At 44.1% G+C, this 22,183-nt stretch overlaps 1 protein-coding gene across 1 annotated transcript; it reads right to left on the reverse strand.

Moving 5' to 3' along the window:
- Nucleotides 1–862: 862 nt before the first annotated feature.
- Nucleotides 863–21,548, reverse strand: ZFP28 (ZFP28 zinc finger protein; the record flags this gene model as incomplete). The annotated part of the gene is made up of 9 exons (XM_079906689.1): nt 863–5,439; nt 9,733–9,828; nt 10,174–10,285; nt 11,006–11,169; nt 13,040–13,135; nt 13,244–13,370; nt 20,074–20,165; nt 20,615–21,385; nt 21,488–21,548. 9 exons carry the CDS (start codon nt 21,546–21,548, stop codon nt 3,734–3,736), a joined length of 3,225 nt encoding a protein of 1,074 aa, XP_079762815.1. The 3' UTR covers nt 863–3,733.
- Nucleotides 21,549–22,183: the final 635 nt, after the last annotated feature.

Here is a 22,183-nt window from a genome sequence, read left to right on the forward strand (position 1 = left end):
ACTCTTGAATTCTTTCAAGTCCTTATATATTATGCAATGTAAATTCTAACCCTCGAGATGACATTTCCAAAAATGTGTCCTAGATTTTTGATATAATAAAGGATATTAAATATTTCTGGATGACATGAATCTCCTCCCTGTCTGCATTTCAAGACTAGAAAAGCAGACTCAAGAGTTTTGTCACAGATGTATGGCAAAGAGAATAAGTAGGGAGGTTTCTTAAGGTTTGAGAAAGTCAAAAGTTTTCTAAGATGCTTGAATCTTTCGTGATAGCCCCATTCCAGTTACATGGATTCAAATCTTTCCCCACACTTCACTTTCATCTAAGAGAAGTGGCGAGGTTGGGAATTCAGTAAGTATCATAGCTCAGCAAACACCTGGATCTACTGTTGCACTTGGGTTTCAGGATTTGCCAGCCCCGTGGTTAGAAGCACTTAAGAAGACTCCCAACACAATCATAGAAAGGTCTGACTTCAATGCCTTTCTTAAGGTCAGAATTTCAAGTGGCCTTTCACTTTTAATTATCTAATTTCATTGTAAACAAGCATCACACTTACTTTTGGAGCTAGCATTGCTCACTGCCTTTAGTTTTTGGTAAGAGCTATCCAGCCCCTTGTGTGCAGTGGGCTTATGATCCTGCTACATCATGACTATCCTTTCCTAACACAACACAGGATTACAAGTTTCTCTTTTAACCTATCTCTTTCAACCAGCCCTTAATATTCTGCTTCTCTGTAGTCTGAGAATCATCCTCTAGTACCAATTTCTGTATGAGAATAAAAGATGACTCCACCTTAGAAGTTAAATATTGAAAGGATACCAGATACCTTGAAGATTTAAAGAACCAAACAAAACTAGGATGTGAGGATGCAGGAATAATTTTAATGGATCAGACAGGTAGAGATGCAGAAATCTTTAGGCTGCTGCCAAAGGATGACTCAATTCCACCTATTTGCAGTCCAGGAGTGATGTTCCATATCTTTATAATAGCTGTTACAACAAGTGGCCCAACCAATCAAAATGAATACTAAAAGAAAACATCCCTTATGGCCCATACATAAAGCCTAATATTTGCCCCATGTCTCCGGTCAAAATACAAAGAATGAAAAACCTGACTGGCTTAATTAGAGCCATGTGTGACTGGCAGTCCAACAGTACAATACAGAATGAAGGCAAAGTGACAACAAAGAGCTAGGAAAAGCATGTGTTAAAGACAAAAACAGATTTCAACATATATACTGAAAAATATATATATATATAGACACACACACACATATACACGCACACATATATATTCAATATTAATTTTGACTCTATGACTACAAGATTATTTTACACATAAAGTTCTGCAAATCACATATTGCATTTAATATATTGTAGACAGACAATACTCCATAGGAGCATATGTAGAGCTTAATCTCTTTCTGCTAACTGGACAATACTGTATTGAATAATCACAATTTAATCAATCTGCTTGGCAGGATACTGAAATCCTATTTATTGTAATTAAGAAGATTTTGCAATAAACATTATTTATATCTATATATTTATTCCATTGGGATGAAACTCCTAGATCTAGAATTACTGTTTTAAAAGGAATGCATATTTATAGTGTGGATAGGTCATGCCATATTGCCACCCCAAACAGGAGGAGACAAATCTACACTGGTAATGATGAACAACCTCCTGTTTTCCCACAATAACTAGTACGGGAAATTAACTGCAGTTTAGATTTTAATCCATCTGCGAGTCAAGAAGATTCGTTTTAAATCTGTAATTTTCTGAGCAACAAGGTTAAGAACCTAACAAATTTTCTTTATTCGAGTTCTTCCACGGTGACACGCCTGTTGGTAAGCACTGCCTAGTTCCCCGACTGCTTTGTGTCATAGCACTCTGTTCTTAAATGACATATTTTTTCATATGTGTTGTGTGTATTTTCTGCCAGTTGCCTCTTACATCTTTTTTGACACGTTTCACCATATCGAAGTTTATTTAAATCTTTGTACAGGCCAGCTTACTCTCTTCATGTCTTCCAGGGCTCCATGTCCTACTCAGTAAAGCCTTCCTCCTTTCTGTGTTCGCCTCTAACATATTATTTCATAATTAGAGCCGATAAATACAACTGTATTATATTTCTCTGTAAGGTCTAGGTATGCTTCTCTTTGTGGAGAGTGGATAATCAATTGTTACAACATCATTTCCCCAATAATGAAACGCTAATCTTATTATATACCAAAACATTTTTTCAACGATTTTTTTTTTTCTGGCCACACCACGCGGCATGCGAGGTTAGCTCCCCCACCAGGGATCAAACCCGCACCCCCTGAAATGGAAGCACAGAGTCCTAACCACTGGACCGCCACGGAAGTCCCACCAAAACATTTTTTAAATGTCCTGCTATGTTTGACAAATCATCCTTCCTTGTGTGGTTTTCAGCTAAAACTGTCAGAGCAAACATATCCTACTGAGACTCTATTGGGAGTGACAATTTACAAACATTTTAACAGTATTACTTCATCTAGAAAAATATAGTATTTCTTTTTATTGACATTTCCTATTGTTCAACAGTTTAATAACATTCTTTCACCTCTATTCATAAGTTGCTTTACAGTTTTCCTTGTTTTTGATGGGAGAGTTGTATTATCCTCATAAAAATAATTAGAACCTTTTGTGTATTTTTCTCTGCACTGGAGCAGGAGTCGGCACGCTTTCTCTGCACAAGGACAGAGAGTAAATATTTGAAGTTTTTCAGGCAATACTGTCTCTGTTACAGCTACTCAGGTCTGCTATTGTAGAGTGAAAGCAGCCCTAGGCAACATGTAAACAAATGAGCATGGCTGTGAGCCAATAAGACTTTATTTACGGACACTGAAATTTAAATTTCATATAATTTTCATGTTGTCTTAAGCTATTATTCTATTCACTTGTTCCTCCATTAAAATAATTTTAAAAATTCAGATCATGGGCCATACAAAACAGTGAGGCTCTGGCCATGAGTCATAGTCAAGATTAGTCTGCCTCAAGGTTAGTGGTTCTTTGAAACTTTAATGGAATTCACGTATAAGCCCAGGTGACTTTAAATGATCAAATCTTGCCAAATTTTCTAATACATGTCAGAAGGTTTAAATGTACGCAGGTGAACCTTGTCTTCTCCTCTGATTGTTTCAGTTCTTTTCTTCCAGGTGGCCTCCTCACCCATGTTCTCTACACACTTTCTAAGACTGTTGTCAGATGTAATTTTCTCACCAACAAGGTCACAGCACCTTACACTTTATGCAGATAAATGAAAAGCTATAATACTAACTCAACATTATGGAATCAAGTTTTAAACCAGAACGGGCAAAGCCTCACTGTCTTGAAACGCCTGTTCCTGATCTAATATCCGGCTTCTCTTAGCTTCATTCTATGCATCATTTTCAGTCAGAGTTGCCTATGGTAACTTTTCAATGTCTGAAAACAATGTTTTTAAAAGAGCTAACATTACTGAACGCTTAGTATGGACCAGCCATTGTGCTACACACATCTTATGCATTAATCAATATGAAGGATCTCAACATAAGTGTTTACATGAGGAGTAAATGAATTCTATTTTCACTTAAAACAAAAATCTTCACGTTCTAACTGCAACAATGTGAAGAACAAACTTGTACAGGACAAGAACAGAATAGACAGAAAGAGAGAGAACAGGTTTTAAACTGCTGGAGTGGTCTATCTGAGCCACAATGTCTCAGGACTATAGTGATGGGAGTGAGGGTGGATTCCAGAGAAACTTGGGTAACAGATCCACAGGATTTGATGTAGCAGGTAAAGAGGGGCGTGCAGGTGACTCTCCAGTGTGGATTCTCTGATGTGCAAAGTGTGTGCTCTGCCTGAAGACCTTTCTGCTTCTCTTATGGTTGTGGGGTCTCTCTCCCGTGTGCACTCTTTTGTGCTGATTGAGGTGTCCGATTTGGATGAAGGTTTTCCTGCATTCCTTGCATTCATACGGTTTCTTTCCAGAGTGAATCCTCTGATGGACGCTAAGGGACTGCCGATGGCTGAAGGCTTTGCCGCACGCACTACATTCGTAAGGTTTCTCCCCAGTGTGACTTCTGCGATGACAGATGAGGGACGACTTTGTCTTGAAGGCCTTCCCACATTCAATACATTCGTAGGGCCTTTGGCCAGTGTGAAGCCTCTGGTGCTGAGTGCAGGAGGAGTTGTCGCCAAAGGCCTTCCCACATTCCATGCACTTATAGGGTTTCTCTCCCGTGTGAACTCGCTGGTGTTGAATAAGGTGTGTGGTCTGGCTGAAGGCCTTCCCGCACTCCTTACACTCATAGGGTTTCTCTCCTGTGTGAGTTTTCTGATGCTGTGCCAAGTGAGCCTTCTGGGTGAAAGCTTTGCTGCAGACCTTACAAGCATAGGGCTTCTCTCCGGTATGAATTCTCTGATGGGTGGCCAGCTGGGAACTGATGCTAAAGGACTTACCACATTCCCCACATTCGAAGGGCTTCTCACCAGTATGAATCCTCAGATGGCTAGCAAGGTGTATATTCTGCCTAAAGGCTTTCCCACATTCTTTACATTTAAAAGGCTTCTCTCCAGAATGCACCCTTTGGTGCTGAGTGAGTGAGGCATGATGGCTAAAGGCTTTTCTACACACCTCACATTCGTACGGTTTCTCTCCTGTGTGAATTCTCTGATGGACAGTCAGGGATGAGCCATACCTAAAGGCTTTGTCACACACATCACACTTGTAGGGCTTCTCTCCAGTATGAATTCTCCTGTGCTGATTGAGTCCGATGTGATCACTGAAGGCTTTCCCACAGTCGATGCAGTCAAAGGGTTTCTCCCCGGTGTGATAATACCTCCAGTGACGGATAAGGGATGTGTTCTGTATGAAGGCCTTCCCACATTCCATACATTCGTAGGGCTTCTTGCCGGTGTGACATCTCTGATGTCGGGCAAAGGATGAGCCGTCACTGAAGGCCTTTCCACATTCCTTACATTTATAGGGCTTCTCTCCAGTATGAATTCTCTGATGCACGGTGAGGGATGAGCTCTGGGTAAAGGTTTTCTTACATTCATTACATTTGAAAAGTTTTTTTCCTGCATAGATCCCTGCATGTTTTATTACCACTGAACTTGGGGGGAAAGTTTTCTTAACTGAATCACAGCGGTGAACTCTCTCTTCTGAAATGTCCAAGTGGAACCATCTTCCAGATTTGTTATACGGACACTCTCTTTCCTTAGAGAGAGTTTTGTTGTGAGTGACTGCCTCCCGCCTGAATTGTGTCTTCTGACCTGCCAGCTTCCTTTCAAACAGACCCTCAGAATCCCAGCTTCCTCTGAAAGTGGAACTCTCTAGGTTAGTGTTTGAAGTTCTGTCCGTTACCACTTCAGCAAATGAATCCTGCTTCGGAAATAACTCCTGGGTCTCATGTATAGACTGCTGGCCTGAAAGATATCAAGAAAATAAACAAGAAACAAACATTTCTTTTATCATAGGCTGGGAGAAAAGGAATCTACTAAAAGGAAAACTGTGAAGAAACTCACTAATTGGTGAATTAAACCCTAATTAAACCACATAAATTGTGCACCTCTAAAACATGTGAACATGCAGTCTACAATGTATGTAAGACGACCCCAGACTGGATTCATACAGGAACCCAGAGAGGTGAATAGAAAAAAAGATAAATGTATGTGGAATCAGTCACACATCAGAAGCATCAGGAGTTGGAAAAATGTTCTGTAATCACATCACCTAAAAATACAGTCTATGACAATCATTCTCTTCACCCTTTCTCACCCCTGGCTATGCAGCTTTGATGCCAGGGCAGTCATCATGTCACCAAAGTTGTTCCAAGAAGCACACCAAACACAAAAGGACAGTGTATTCTATGACGTTCATTAAGAGTCCTGAAAGCCCAATCACTCCCCTACAACCAGAAATGGTGTTTCTGTCAACTGTATCTTATTTGACTGATTTCAACAGAACCTACAGTGCCAACTGATGGCTAAAGTTCAGTGGTCACATAGAAATCATTTTTACACTGACCTGCTTGCTTCTGCAAGCCTGACAAAATCGTCACTTCTTCTCTGGCCATTTAAGTAATGGAATTTCTCATTCTGGAAAGACTGTTTCTATAAAAATAGTGAGTGCTGATATTATATTTAATTACATCATACACACCACTGATCGGGTATATGGCTTACCTCAGACTGCAAGCTTGCAGGGAGGAATGATTATGTCTGAAATCCCTTTGCTGAATCACTTAGCATGTACCAAAAACTTGTGCAAGTAGAGCTATATCACAATAAATGTACAGAGATCAAAGTGGTGTTGGGGAGAGAGATGATGCAGAGAGCCAGATGTTTGGGAAAAGATGATCTTTAAAAAAGGAAAATAAAGTATTTTTTTTAATGGCATCTAAACACTGAAAGCTTTCCTTCTTAGGTCAATAACAAGACAAAGATACCTGGGAAGTTCCAGCCAGAGCAATTAAATAGAAATAAAAGGCATCCAAATTAGAAAGGAAAAAAAAAAACTGTACTTGCTGATGATATCATCCCATATATAGAAAACCCTAAACAATCCACAAGAAAGGTATTAGAGCTAATACATCAAGTCATCAAAACTGCAGTATACAAGATCAACACACAAAAATCAGCTGTATTTCAATACACTAGGAATGAACAATCTGAAAAGGAAATTATGAAAATAATTCCATGAAAAATAGCAGTGAAGGAATAAATTATTGAGGAAAAAAGTTACCTTAAAGGGTGCAAGACTGTACACTAAAAACTACAAACACTGCTTAACAAAATTAAGAGCCAGATAAATGGAAAGACATCCTGTGTTCATGGATAGAAAGACTTAATAATGTATTCATGGAGAGAAACAAGGAAGAATTAAATAAGCAACAGAAACAAGACCAAACAAATTTGTTGTACAGTACAAATGGGAGTAATATATCTGTTAACAGAAACAAAAAACCATGAATGAAACAAAAATCAAAGCTAAAGCTTCTATAAATGAAGCTACCAATCTAAAATACTGGATAGCAAGAAACACCACATGCAACCTTTCAAACCACAGGAAATTGGGGGAAAAAATATCACATTTATAAAACAGGATTTACATTCATGCTATATACAGGCAAGGAAATATGACCCAGCAGAAATGTGGGCAATGGGCATGAAGACATCACTAACAGAGTATAAACCCTGAATGGATTTAAACACATGTATTCACAACCTCACAAGTAGTCTGCAAAATAAAAATTAAACAAAACTCAATTTTCACCCCACAGCTTGGAAAATATTAAAAAAAACCCAAAATACTATTAGTGAAGATGTATGGAAATAGGTATTCTCATATATTGTTTACCAATGGTGTTACAGCCTGTTATTATGTTCATGAAACTTAAAAGACATGTATACTTTGATCATGCAAAGAGATATGAACAAACTGGACCACAGTTTATTACAGGTGAAAACCAGAAAAAACCTAAAGGTTCAAATATCCTCAACAGTAAATTAGTTAAGTAAATTATGGTATTTCCATATACTGTAATACTAGAGAGCCACTTAGATGAAGTTTCTGTCTACTTTCTAAGGATACAAATAGAAGGAGAAATCATAAAAGTAGTAATATATTAGACTATATAAAATTTTTAAAAATTTTATGTACAACTTAAAAAATTCTAGTGAAAAGAAAAATACTTATTACCATATGTAAAAGATAGTTTGAAACAATACATTAAAAAATTAATGTTCACATTAAAAAAAACCCACTGGGACTGGACTGGCAGTGCAGTGGTTAAGACTCTGCACTTCCACTGCAGGGGGCATGGGTTTGACCCCTGGTTGGGGAACTAAGATGCCACATGCTGTGCAGCACAGCCAAAAAAGGAAAAAAAAACCCCAAAAAACAAAAAAATAGGGACTTCCCTGGTGGTCCAGTAGTAAAGAATCTGCCTTCCAATGCAGGGCATGTGGGTTTGAACCCTGGTCAGGGAACTAAATCCCACATGCTGCGTGGTCATAACTACTGGGCCCGTGCACCTCAACTAGAGAGCCCATGTGCTGCAAACTGCAGAGCCCACATGCTCTGGAGCCCATGCACCACAGTCAGAGAGAGAAAACCCACACGCCACAACTAGAGATAAGCCCGCGCACCGCAATGAAAGATCCTGCATGCCATAACTAAGACTGGACACAGCCAAATATTAAAAAAAAATCAAAAACAAAAAAAATTTAAGACACAAATAGAGAAATGGATATAAATGAGGGACATTTTACAAAAGGATAAAGACAATAACAAAATTTGAGGAAAGTATTCAACTCATTTTCATAATAAAAAAATAACCTTAGGCTATAATCTTTCACCAAATAATAAGCTAAACATTTTCACCAAACTACCCAATGCTACGATGATGCAATTAAACCCATACATCTAGTCATCTGGCCATTGCTAGAGTCACTAGAACAGAAAACTCTCAGAGCTCAGCAGATTTTCACTTCCAGGGATACAGGCATCCCCAAAATGTACAGCCTTCACTAACATAAAGGTGCCTGTTATATTTTTAACACCAAGAAATGTGACGCAACCTAATTGAGCAGTGGCACACAGAACATGGAACTCACGTGAAAACACTGGTACGCAGGACAGAACGCAAACTCTATTTCTACCACATAAAACAACATATGTGTTCATCAGGGCTTGAAGGGCCTAAAGTTGTCTTGTTAACATATTGTGATTACAGGTTATGATTTTCTATTCCTTTCCCAGACAGGTGACAGGATTACACTTTCTGAAAACCATTATTTTCAAAAGAAGTTTCTTTTCCTTCCTTGTGTATCGAAGAAATGGCCCTCCGCCCACGTCTTCTTGCAATCCATCTGCCCACCCTCTCCAACCCAGACAAGGATTCTCTGGGGGGAACCCTGTCCTTTGCCTCTTTAAGGCCATGTTGGGAATTTCACAAGCTCTGGTTTATGCAAGTCATCCATGCACATGTCATATTTGATGTAAATATTTGATGGCTGAGGACAGAAGTGTAAATTCCCTCGTTCTCCAATCGCCTGCCAATGTCAAGCCAAGTGGCTCCCTCCTTCAATTTGTGGTTCTTACAGGAATGGATGCATCACGAAGTGAGTGGCCATGTGACTACGAACATCAGACCTTTGGAAGACAGCTCCAGAAACCCTCGGGGTCTGGAAGAGATCATTTAAAGAACCAAGTGGCTGATCCATGTCTGAGTGGCCAAGGACAGGAGCAGAGCTACAGGGAGGAGTTATCAACCAAGAGAAGGTGGGGTGGGGGGGCAAGGAGGAGGGGAGGAAGGAGGAGGGGGGAGGAGGGGAGGGGAGGGGGGAGGGGAGGAGGGGGAGGGGAGGGGAGGGGAGGAGGGGGAGGGGAGGGGAGGAGGGGGGAGGGGAGGGGTGGGGAGGAGGGAGGGGAGGGGGGAGGGGAGGAGGGAGGGGAGGAGGGGAGAGGAGGAGGGAGGGGAGGAGGGGAGAGGAGGAGGGAGGGGAGGAGGGGAGGAGGGGAGGGGAGGAGGGAGGGGAAGAGGAAGGGGAGGGGAGGAGGAGGAGGAGAGAACAATGTAATTTTCAAAGCTCGGATCTCAATCTTCTTTCTAGACCCGAGGACTTTCTCTGTACGTTAGGGAGCACCTGGCCTCTTTGGTGAGAACTACACTCTGGCCTGCAGTGGCATTTCCACCCCAGGCCTCCCACGCTCACCTGGGGACGGGCCTCTTGCCAGCTCTCCTTTCACCACCCAGGGTTCCTTCCCAAGGTCCAGCAAAGAGACCAAGTCTGGCTCAGACACACAATGTCCTGCACATGGGAAAAGACAGGGGTTTCAGTCATACCCTTGGCATTCTTAAATGGACAACCAATTCCTTGGCTTTGAAGGAAGAGCGCTTTATTACAGGAAGGACCAGGAAGAAAAGTGAAGAGTATTTTAAGGATATTGAAGTTGATGCTTCAAGTATGACAGAGATACTAACTCTCAACTCTACAAACGTCACACTCTTAAGAATTGCGAGTAAAAATTCAACCCAGTGCTTTGGAAGACAACCCTGCCACCCCCCCCACCCCCCACCCCCACACACAATTCAAAACTGAGGAACGAAAGTGGGGGCTCCTGAAGTTTCAGATTTCGGAGAGGAACATCCTTACCTACTGCCCCCAGATTGTGGTCCTCCCACACAACATTCTTACAGAAACTCTTCCGAGTTGGGTCTGGCTGCTGGGAGACGTCTACGGCCATGTTCGTGATGGTCACCAAGCCCTGAAATAGTACAAACACGTTTCTCATCAAACCGTGCTCGTGAACCCACGATGGCTCTGTGGGGTGGGCTGCATCCACATGCTGTGATGTACCAAGAATTTTCACTAGGTTCTGAGTGATGCCGGTCACATGACGACTGAGCTAGCTATGTCGTATATGTTTAGGGGGAAAGAAAAGAAAAATAGGGGAAACTGTTTGTGCCATGGAGAATCTATAATTTCTTGGAGGAGAATGAAGGTACAGAGAGTATGGATTTTCTGAAGTTCACTGGAGGCTTCCTGACGTTCAACACACGTTGTTCAATTAAGTCTGCAGAGGGTTTTTCTCTCATATGAAATCTCTGATGAAAAGGAAGGGTTGAGATCCTATTCAAAGTCTTCTCACATCCATTACAAGTCGAACATTTCTGATTTAAACAGACTTGTTTACGACTTGCTGTGACCCAGTGTTCCCCCTTGTGTGTATCAAGACTTCAGGTACTCTCTCTTCTGGGGGGACACTCTGTCGGTATGCAGCCCTGGATTCCAACGGAAACTTCTCCCACACTTACTGCAGACAAGATCGCTTTCCTAAGGAAGGGTTTCTTTGTGAAGGACACAAGGAAGCTCCTGGGAGTCATCAGCACTGCCTCTGTAAGTGCCTTACTAGGAATCTCGCCAAGTCTACCTCATGCAACTTATCTGTAAGCGTGTCTCCCCCTCCATTTACACCCTGACTCACCAGATGCCTCTCCAACACAGCACTGTAACCCCAGTCTTCCCCTAGAACGGAGCACTCCAGACTGTAGGTTGTGGGCCTCTCCATTAGCACCGCCTGGGATGACTTTTCTTCACAGAAGCTCTTCTTTGAAGATAACTCCTTGGTCTTTGGCAGAGCCCGTGAGTCTAAAAGATATTTTTAAGAAGGTAAATATCTCTTCGATTATATACCAGTATGAAGAAATCTTCCAAAATGTAATCAGATGGGAAAAAATCCTCAAAAAAAGTATACTGTTTCGAAAGCTGTTTTATATGACCAACTGGCCTTCCATTCCCAAATTTGTGTAGCTTTAACCCTAAAGGACACAATGTGAGTTTTCACACCTAAAGGTTGACCAAGTAGTGCATGTTATGGTTTTAGCAGGAGACTGGAGAAAGAGATCGAAGTGCAGGAGGTGAGAGAGCTCACAGAGATTTAAATCTAAGATAAAATGTGGTCAAAATAGACAAAGAGGGGCAGAGCCTATTGAAGGAAATGCTATATGATCCTTATCTCAGCGCTATTATGGAAGTCTCACTTTGACTCTTTCTCCATTTTATTTAGCAAAAATTTCTTCTCTCTCTTTTTTTTTAAAAACTAACGTCTCCTTTTTTTTTTTTTTTTTTTTTTTGATTACAATGCTAACTAACCAATGTTCAGATTCTGGCCTTAAAAGTACAGGTCTTCAAAATCAACTACAGTCTCAGCAACAGAAGAAGGGTCAACAGAAGGGAAAAAAACAGTTCTGTCTCAGAAAACTGCTCAGAGAATGTGATTTAGTACCATGATAAATGGAAAACTTTTCCCCAAAACGCCATTCCAGTTCTCCTGGGCCATACGATGACCCATGTGAGTCGTCAGAGTTTGTAAACTGTCCTGTTGATACAAACTTTTCTGCCGAAGTACGGTTTGAACAAAGAGGTCTTACAAGATTCTCAATTCTTTAGAAATGGTAGTCATTTCCTATTACAGGAACCTCCAAAAGAAATCTGTAATTCTGATTCCTTGTCTTACTTGGTTAACTTGCTATTCCAGAAATAGTGTTGTGGTTGAAATCTCTGTACTCCCAAGTGGTATAAATATGATATCTGCATCACAATATCTGCAAGAACATACCATCAAATCAGAATCAGTGTCCTTTCCTTCTGAGAGCCAGTCGCCCACCTGTGTGCAGCCTGTTTGCACGGGGGAAGTCCGCCTGGACCCCAGACGGATCACGGCTCAACACAAATCCTCTCCTGAACTACCAATGTCTTTCTTCTCGTTCTCACCTTTCTGCTCAAGGCTCTACTCTTGTACCTTGTTTCCCTGGCTTGAAACCGGGAATAACTTTTTTCTTCCTCTTAGGTACCTATTTACACTAATCATATGTAGGACAGTACTTTCTACTGCACTTAAGTGTACAGAAATGTCTTATCGCCCCTACGGGATGGTTAGTTTTCTAACAGCTTACGCTCATCTTCCCAGCCAGCACCTGGTGGGCTCACTCAAAGCTGACGTGCAGTAACAATCAGTTAAAAGAAGTCTGTAAATGAAAGTCATTTCATCAAAGAGAAATAAGATAGTAAAACCTGCATCAGAATCAGCCGAAGACTTTTAAAGAAAGTGACGACTGTGTAAGTGTGAAAAGCAAAAGGGTAAGACGGGTGCTGGGAAAACATGAGATCCAGAGGACAGGACAAGAGTTACAAGAATTGTAACACGACTTCCCTGGTGGTCCAGGGGTTAGGACCCTGCCTTCCACTGCAGGGGGGAGCGCGTTTGATCCCTGGTTGGGGAACTAAGATCCCAGAGGCTGCGTGGCGTGGCCACAAAAACAAACAAACAAAAAAGTTACACTTGGTGGGGGGGGAAGCAGAGGTGGAGAGAAGAGATGGGGAGAAGGAGAATTTGCAAAGCCCAGGCCTAGATTTTCCCTCCAGGCCAGAGGCTCAAGGCTGCTGATGATCCCAGGTGTCTGAAGGCGCGGAGCTGCGACTGCCATGGCCTCACCCCACCTGGGTCTCCCACGCTCACCTGGACACCCGCCTCTTGTCAACGTTCTCTTCGCCACCCAGGGCTCCTTCCTCTGTTCCAGTGAAGAGATCATTTTGGGCTTAGAAACACAAAGTCCTAAATATGTAAGAAGAAACGGGACGTGGTCATGCTGTGGGTCTGTCCTTGGCTTGAAGGAAGAGGATGGTGCAGGGTGTGGTGATGAGGAGGGGGGGGGGCCTTTACCCAGCGAGACCAGGCTCCTGTAGTTTTCCAGCATCACACTCCTGTACAGACTCCTCTGAGCAGAGTCCAGCCACTCCCACTCCTCTGGGGAGAACTCTACAGCCACATCCCCAAATGTCACCAAGCTCTGAAACGACAAAAGCACATTCCTGCTGGACCAGTGCTCAGGCCCTGCCCCCCAAATGCACACGTCGAAGCCCCAACCCCCCATACCCAGAAGGTGACTGTATTTGGAGACAGGGCCTTCAAAGAGGTGACTAAAAGTTAAATGAAGTCACACGGTTGGGCCCTGATCCAATCTGACTGGTATTCTTGTTAAGAGGAGGAAGAAATCAGGGATGGGTGAGCGCAGAGGGAGGACCATGTGACAACAGAGCGAAAGGGCGACTGTCTACAAGTCAACGAGAGGCCTCAGGGGAAACCAACTCCGCTCACCCCTTGGTCTTAAACTTCTGTCCTCCAGAACGGTATACTGTTTGTTGTTTTAGCTGCCCAGCCTGTGGTGTTCTCATGGCAGTCCTTGCAAGTTAATATAGGGGCCTAAGGGTTACCCCCTCTTCATTTTAGGTAGGAGATTATACATGTAAGGGAAAATACCCAGTGATGTGGAAATCTAGTTAATTACTGGACAGCGGGCCTCATTACACTGTAAACTTCAGAGAAAAGAGAAAAATAGAGAGCCTCTACCCTCGGAGAACTGGCAATTTTGTGCTGGTGACAGGAGGTACACACAAGAGAAATATGTGACATCAATTAGAAACAATAAACAACGGAGGCTAAATTGTTCCACGCACAACAGGTACCAGAGCGTTTTTTACCATGAGGACAGTCAAGTGCCCTGGATCAGCACAAGAATGGGGAAACAGGAGACACTGCTTTGGGAAAGATCCCCAGTGTTCTCATCACTTCCTGCAAGTAATGATAAATTCTTCTTTCTCCCGGGGGGGGAAAAAAAAAAAGAATGGGGAAATAAACCTGGAGGTGAACATCACATGACTAAACCCCAAACTGTGTTCTAAGGATTTCTATTTGCTTTTAGTGTTCATCACATGTTGAATGTTCATTTAAAACAAACTAACCGAATTCTTTTTTTCTGAAATAAAGATGAGTGTATAATTAGAATGAAAAATACGATAAAGCTTTTCATTAATAAGATGTCTTTGAGAATCAAGGTGTATTGTACACCACAGGGAATACAACCAACATTTTATAATAGTTATAAGTGGAGTATAACCTTTAAAAATTGTGAATCACTATGTTGTCAACTACACCACAATTACAAAAAAAGAATCAAGGTGCCATCTCAGAGAAGCGGGCAAGTATCAAGGAGGCATTGCAAGCCTGTTTACGACTGGGTCTGCTACTCATGCACTGCTGGTGGAATTTTATGTGGCATAATTTTATGATTTCAGTGTACAATGCTGATACATCCTAATGTATTTTGAACATTTATTCAATTCAAACTCTGACCCCCAGAATCTGAGGCTAACAGAAGGTATATTTAAATATCTGGCAGCCTTGGGATTTTCAAAAGCATAGACTCAAATCAGGAAGCAAAAAAGTCCAACTACCCCGAAGGCTGAATTAAGGACTCTGTCCACTCATCAGCTCTGAAACCTCGGCTAGTTACTTAACCCCTCTACGTCTCAGTTGCCCATGTTTAAAAGGGAAACATCAATAAAACCAACCTCACAGACCGTGCCATGGGTTAAAAAGGACAGCACAAGCACGGCGCTCAGAACGTGAGGTGCCTTGTAAACACCAAATGAACGTTCGCTCTGCCGACTTTGACCCGCGGCTCAACCTTTCCATTTAAATTCTACCAGCAACGAAAGCGCCTTGGAGATTTGTTATCTGTTGAATAATATATAATACTATCACACGTTCTTTAACTTGCACCAACTTTGAAGATTTTTAACTGAACTGTGTAAAGGGTTCTGTGAGTGGTATCTTGCTTTGTGTGGAGATGGTGAAGTCCCGATGCAGGGCTCTCCTAAGTGGCAGAAGCCAAGGCCCCATAAAACACGGAAAACACCTGGTAACACTTGCGGGAAACAGCCGGGAACTGCTTAGTCAGCCTTGAGCAAAGACGTGCTCAAATGCAGGCCAGCTCACAGCAGCAAGTCCTCAAGTGAGTGCACCCAGCCTCAAAGGCAGAGGAACGGATTTGCTGGCTGAGTGGCTGGCAGGAGCGCTTACCTCGCTAGGCAGGCTTGGCTCTCGTTCCCCGGGTTGTTCACCCTGATCTGTTACTGACCTGCATTTTGCACCTGCGGTTCCTTAAATGCCTTCAAGTTTTGAAAACTGCACGAGACTCAGCAGTGGAAATATTTAGGTATATGAAAACCCAAACATTTCTAAACATATGCTAAGTGACATAAGCCAGAGAGAAGGACAAAAACTGCATGATCGATCTCACCTATATGTGGAATCTAAAATAGTCCCAACTCTTCGAAATAGAGAGTAGAATGGTGGCTTCCAGGGGCTAGTGGAGGGGGAAATGGGGATGATCAAAGAGTACAAAGTTTCAGTAATGCAGGATGAGTAAGTTCTGGAGTTCTAATGTACAGCACAGTGCCTATAGCTAAAAATACTGCACTGTATTCTTTTCTTTTTTGGCCACACCCCATGGCTTGCGGAATCTTAGTTCCCCAACCAGGGGTTGAACCCGGGCCGTCAGCAGTGAAAGCACGGAGTCCTAACCACTGGACCGGCAGGGAATTCCCTGCACTGCATTCTTAAAGTCGGCCAAGAAGGTAGGTCTTATGCTAAGTGCTTTCACTGCCAAAAAAGTAAAAATACTAAAGAGGGAAGGGAGGAAACTCTGGGAACTGATAGATAAGTCTATGGCCTTGATGGGGGTGCTGGTTTCATGAGTATGTATTTACCCTCAAACTCAGCGAGTTGTACATATTAAAAATGTGAAGCTATCTATGTGTCAATCTTGCCTCAACAAAGTGGTTTAAAAACAAACAAAACATTTCAATGCAGATTTTTTTTTTGGCAAACATTTTCAATTGCATTCAAAGACACAGGTGCTGAGACAGAGGCTACTTTTCTGCTTCTTTTCTGACCCAATTCTAAAAGATGGGATTTTGGGACTTCCCTGGTGGTCCAGTGGGTAAGACTCCGTGCTCCTAATGCAGGGGCCCAGGTTCAATTCCACATGCATGCCACAACTAAGAGTTCGCATGCCGCAACACAGATCCCACGTGCAGCAACTGAGACCTGGCACAGCGTAAATGAATGAATGAATGAATGATGGGTTTTTGCAGGTTCCAATCTTACAATTCTAACTGCCTGCTCCTTGGCTGGGAAGTCTTGTACTTAAATTTTTCAGATATTCAAATAGCTTTCTGATATTCCTTACTAAATGAAGCAAAATATATATATTATATGTAGTAAATAAATTGTATACAAATTACAGTATCTTTTAAAATATCTTCACAGAATCTTTACAGTAACTTTAAGTCTGTTGGAGCCAGAGAAAATGCTGCCTATTTTTCTAGCATTTGTTACTACTTTGTTATTGGTAAAACTGGAATTTGGGGGCCCTTAAAGAGAAGAATACAAGTTCAAATATTTTCTTATACTTGGCAACTGGGTTTTTTTGGTTTTGATTTTTCTTCTTAATAAGAAACATCCCTTTCCCCATCTCTCCAATCTCATATTCCAGAGGGACCCCAAAGTAACAGTATGTGCATATCCTTTTAAGACACTTTCCCAGTTTATACAGATTGCTCCTTATATACAGAATCAATGACTTTTGTTAGCTCTTTGTCTGAATGTTTGTGTCCCCCTAAACTTCCTATGTTGACATCCTAATGCCCTGTGTGATGGTATTTGGAGGTGGGGGCCTCTGGGAGGCCCACCCTCATGAATGGGATTAGTGTCCTTACAGATGAGGACCCAGAGACCTCCCCAGCCCCTTCCACCATGTGAGGACACAGCGAGAATGTGCAGGTCCTGGTCTTATTCCTGTTGCCATCATACAGACGTGCAGACTTTCAGGTGGGTTTCACAGGGTCATACTACACCACGGAGGAAACATACAGGTACAGAATCTGTACTGATAATATGAAATTGATCTGGTGCTTTAACTCTCAAACATAATAAAGACGAGATAAACTTTAAAAACAAATAAAACCCAAAAAGCAACCTTATCCTTACAGAAAAATACTTTGTGTTAACATTTTACAGGAAAAAAAAAGAGTAAAAAGTATTTTACAGGAGGGACTTCTCTGGTGGTCCAGAGGTTAGGACTCCATGCTCCCAATGCAGGGGGCCCGGGTTTGATCCCTGGTCAGGGAATTAGATCCCACGTGCCGCAACTAAAGATCACACACACCGCAACTAAGACCTGGTGCAGCCAAACAAATGAATAAAAATTAAAACAAACAAACTAGTTTAAAAAAAAGTATTTTACAGAAAAAAAATGCATCAAAGGGGTTTTTTTTGGTTCAATTCAATTCAGTTAATTTTTAAAATACACAAATGAAAATTCTGTAATAATTTTTTTGAGGGGGGTAAAGTTTACTTTTTTTAAAGTAAAAAAGTAAAATCTAGAATTCTAGCTTTTGAGACCCTACTGCTGTTCCATCCACATATAATTTTTAAAGTATTTTGCTTTCATGTAACTTTGGTAAACTTTAATCCACAGGAATGAAAAACTTCTGGGAATATACTCATAGAAAGTAATCAGAGATAATGCACATTTTCAGGTATAAAAAGTATCATTGTAATGCTATATTAAATAGTGAAACATTGGCTCCAGGAGAACTTTAAGACTACATTCACACATTCATCCACCACCTATTTTCCATATCAGGCGCTGGGGCAAAAGAATCCAAAATCCCTGCCTGTGTCAAATGTACTTTGTGGTATAAGAGAATCAGACAAGAGAAAACCAGATAAACTAAGTATATAGTATATTGAAAAGTGCTAAGAGTCTTAAAAAAAGCAAGGAAGAGTAAGGAAGAGGGATGTGAGGAATTTGGGTGGGAGGCTCTGAAATTTTAGACACAGTGATCAGGAAAACGAGAAGGCAACTTTTGAGAAAGTAAAGTGAGTGATGGGGGAGTGTGGTAGCACATGTCAGAGTTCAGGGGGCCGGGTCACTTGGGGCCCTGTCAGTCACATTAAGGAGCTGGCCTTCATTTGGGAAAGCCATTGGGGCGTTTGAGCAGAGAGTGGCGGAACAGACTCCTCTGGCTGCTGCATTGGGCAGCGACCATGGGGAGCATGAGTAGAAGGGGCCAACAGCAAGATAATGAGGACCGACGCGGTGGTGGCAGTGGTGATAACTGTCAGATTCTGGGTACAACATGAAAACAGTGTTGACAGGATTTGCAAATGGACCAAACGTGGAAGGTGAGGGCAAGAGAGGAGACAAGAATGACAGCAGAGCTTCTGGCCTGAGTAACTCAGAGCATGAAACTGCCACAGAGACAGAGGCAATTGTCGGGGGAACCCCAGGAACCTGGGTCTGGACGTGTTAGGTTTGTGTTACCTATTCGACATTCATGTGGAGGAGTCCAGTTGGACACAGAGGCCTGGAGCTCAGAGGAGAGATTTGGGCTGGAAAGGCGAATTGGGAGAAGTCAGTGCTTGGCTGGTCTGTGCAGACAAGAATGGGCTGACCTCCCCAAGGAAAGTGCTGCAGACAGACAAGAGGAGAGAGCCAAGTACAGAGCCCAGAGGCACAGGGACAGCTGTAGGTCAGGAGGGTGAGGAGGAACCAGCAGTGAAAGCTGAGAAGTCAGGAAGGTGGGAGGGCCAGGGCGAGCTCTTTCAGGGGGTGGCAGTTACCTGTTTTTGTAAGTAAAATTTTATTGGAACGCAACCCCACCCAATCACTTACATATTTTCTGTGGCTGCTTTAGCTCTACAAGGCAGAGGGAAGTAGCTGCAGCAGAGACCTCACAGACTGCAAAGCCTAAAATATTTACTACCTGGCCCTTTACAGTGAAAGCCTGCCAACCCCTGAACTATTTCAAACGCCAACGGTCGTCAAGTGCCAAAGATAATCAAGAAAGACGAAGAACTGAGCACTGCCTTTGGTAATGTGGATGGAGATCACTGGTAATCTATGCAGTCTGGGCAACTGGAACCCAGCTCATACGTTTATGAGCTGGCGATCACATATTTAGGAGACACAGCTGACAGAAACAAAGAATTTATTAGCATTCTAAGAAGGAACGCAATCAAGTGAGGAAAAGACAGCCTTCCATATTGTACCAGGGCTGCCCTTTCCTCTTCTGTCTGCCAAACCTCTCCTCTCCCTTCAAAACATGGGGCTCAGAAATCACATCCTTACTCTTTCCCGACAGGCAGCTAGGAGCCAAGAGTTCCTCCCGCCCGCTCTCACAGTACCTGGTCCTAAAACTCACACTCAGAACCTTGTATGCTTCCATGACTTTCCACCCACAGGCTGTGAGCTCCTTGGGAGCAGGGGCTGGGGCTTAGCCATATGTCTCTCCAGGGGCTGGCACAAAGAGAGTACCAAGCACACCAGGTACAACACAAGGGGCTGTCCTGTTTGCACTAAGGAGTACCTTTCTGCTCCGTCAGAGTCCCTCTGAGAAAAGCTGCACAGGGAGGGGCTGAATCGTTTCTTCAATGAAGAACGAACTCTGAGTGGGATGAAGAGGAAGCAGGGAGGGAGGCCCTGGGCTGTCCCTGTAGCCCGCCACTCACCAGAATGTGAGGAAATGGGAACCAGCTCCCCTGACAGGTCTCTTAGATTGAAAACTTTTGAAAGAAAATAAACATTATTAAGTCCTGAAAAGCAAGCTTGCATTTCAGAGAGGAGAGAGGAAATGCCAACTCACCTGGGAGGTGGCTTGCCGTTCAATTCCTGTCCCTGCCGCCTCCTGCTTGTGTCTCCTCACCTGGACAAAGGCCGTGTCCCTGGAAGGCAGAGCTGGGGGAAGAGAGAGAAGTAGCTACAGGCCAGATCTACACCACGCTCCCTTCCTGCTGAGTCTTAAACGACAGCTGTAAATCTGAAATGGATTCAACAAGTGGAGCGTCAAATGCTCGAGCATGAGTAGGATGGGACCAGTTTTGAAGGGTCACCTGGGATGTGGTCGCTACTCTACTAGGGGCTGTCACGGGTGGGGGGGGTGTCTTCTCTCTAGGAGCCCTGAAACAGGGAGGTGGCCGGTTAGAGTGATCCTGTACCGCGGACTAATGCTCTCGCGTTCAATTTCCAGTCCTTTGGATGCCCCCATCCAACAGCCCCGGAGTCCAGGGACACCATTCACCAGCACTTGGGCCCCAAGAAGCCTCCTGTCCCAGACCCCACCCTCCCCTCACCCTGAGGGGATTAATTCGTCCCCGTCCACCCGCCGGGCCACCTGTCACGCTCACCTCTATTCTCAGGTCCCGTGGTCGCCGCTCCCCGCTGGCCCCTGGATGTGAGGCCACGCCTTGCGCGCGGCCTTCCCCGGGCAGGGCAAGGGAAAGCAACCGGGGTCCCCGCGCTCCGGCCGCGGCCCGCTCCGGGCTTTGTGCGGGGGACGCCTCGCTGCGGTGGGGATCCCAGGCCGCGGGCCCGCGCGCTCGCCGTCCCCCGCATGTCACCACCGTGCGCGCACACGCCCCCGGGGTCGCGAAAACACACCCAGCCCGCCCGGGCACGCCGGGCACCCAGCCGGCCCCGCCCGGCCGGCCGCCGAGCCCACCACCCTGCCTGGCCAGCTGGAACCCAGGTGGCGGGCCACCGCCGGAAGTGAGCGCGTCCGTCAGCCGCGGCGCCCTCTGGGAAACGGAGTCCCAGCCAGCGTCCCGGCGGCGCCAAGAGGAGAGAGGGCGTGGAGGAGAGGGCCCGTCTGGGCCTACACAGCGTCCGTCGACTCGGCCCCAAGTCAGCGGCTCCTGGCCCTTCCGGACCGCGGCTGCCCAGGTGGTTATCCACATAGTAACCGAGTCTGGCCGGAAGTACAGGCCGCGCCGCTAGACAGGACAGCGCCCCAAGGGCTTCTGGGAGTCGCTCCCGGCTTGGAGCGCGCAGGAGCAGTTGCAAGCCGGGGCGGGGCTTATGGCGAGGGGCGGGGCCTCGGGGGACGTTGATGATGTCTCTGGGCGGGGCAGGTGGTGTGGTCCTTGGAGTTCGTTTCTCCAGGTTGTCAGCCAACAGAACTGGGGGATGTGCGGTGGGGGAAGGGCAGGGTCCAGAATGTGATTGTGATGGTGTGTGTGTGTGAGCACAGCGTGTCTTCGTGTGTCCGGTCTGCATCCCACCTTTCACCTCAGGTGGGTCCCCTCTGCTGATACAGGGGCCTCCCCCACCTCCCACACCCATCCTCCAAATGCCAGGCTTCAGGGACCAGCAGGAATGAGCAGTCTTCCCCCAAACTTTCCCCTGGGCTGGCTCCTTTTTGTCATTAGCCTCTCATCTCCTGGTAGAGGGCTGCGCAGCCCCGCAAATGCCACCAACCCCTTGTCAATGAAAATAATCAATAAATATATAATAAAAATAGAAAAGAGTTTTATTTGCGCCAAACTGAGGACTATAGTCCAGAAGACAGCCTCCCAGATTATTCTGAGAAATTTCTCCGGAGAAGCATGGTTTTCAGCACAGTGTTATATACTGTCAGAGCAAAGAACATTAAATAAGTCAGAGGTACATTTCTTCAAGGTTTCAAAACCAAAACCAAACTAAACAAAAACAGACCAGCGCGTATACAGCGAGTATACAGAGAGTCAGTATGGCCTTGGCACCTGGGAAGGGAGTCTTATTGAGGGAGGACCAGCATTGGCATCCCAGGAAGGGAGGCATTTAACCTTTCTTTTTAACACATTCTTTACTTCTGGTTAGTGTGCCCTTTTCTTCAATAATTAAAGCAGATGTACAATGCATGTTTGACAGGCCACAAACAGGCTATTTTAGTTAGCATAAAATTCAAATTAACTCATGTAAAATGCAGAATGACTTCC

This window comes from Stenella coeruleoalba (genome assembly GCF_951394435.1).
Source record: "Stenella coeruleoalba genome assembly, chromosome: 20".
NCBI lineage: Eukaryota > Metazoa > Chordata > Mammalia > Artiodactyla > Delphinidae > Stenella > Stenella coeruleoalba.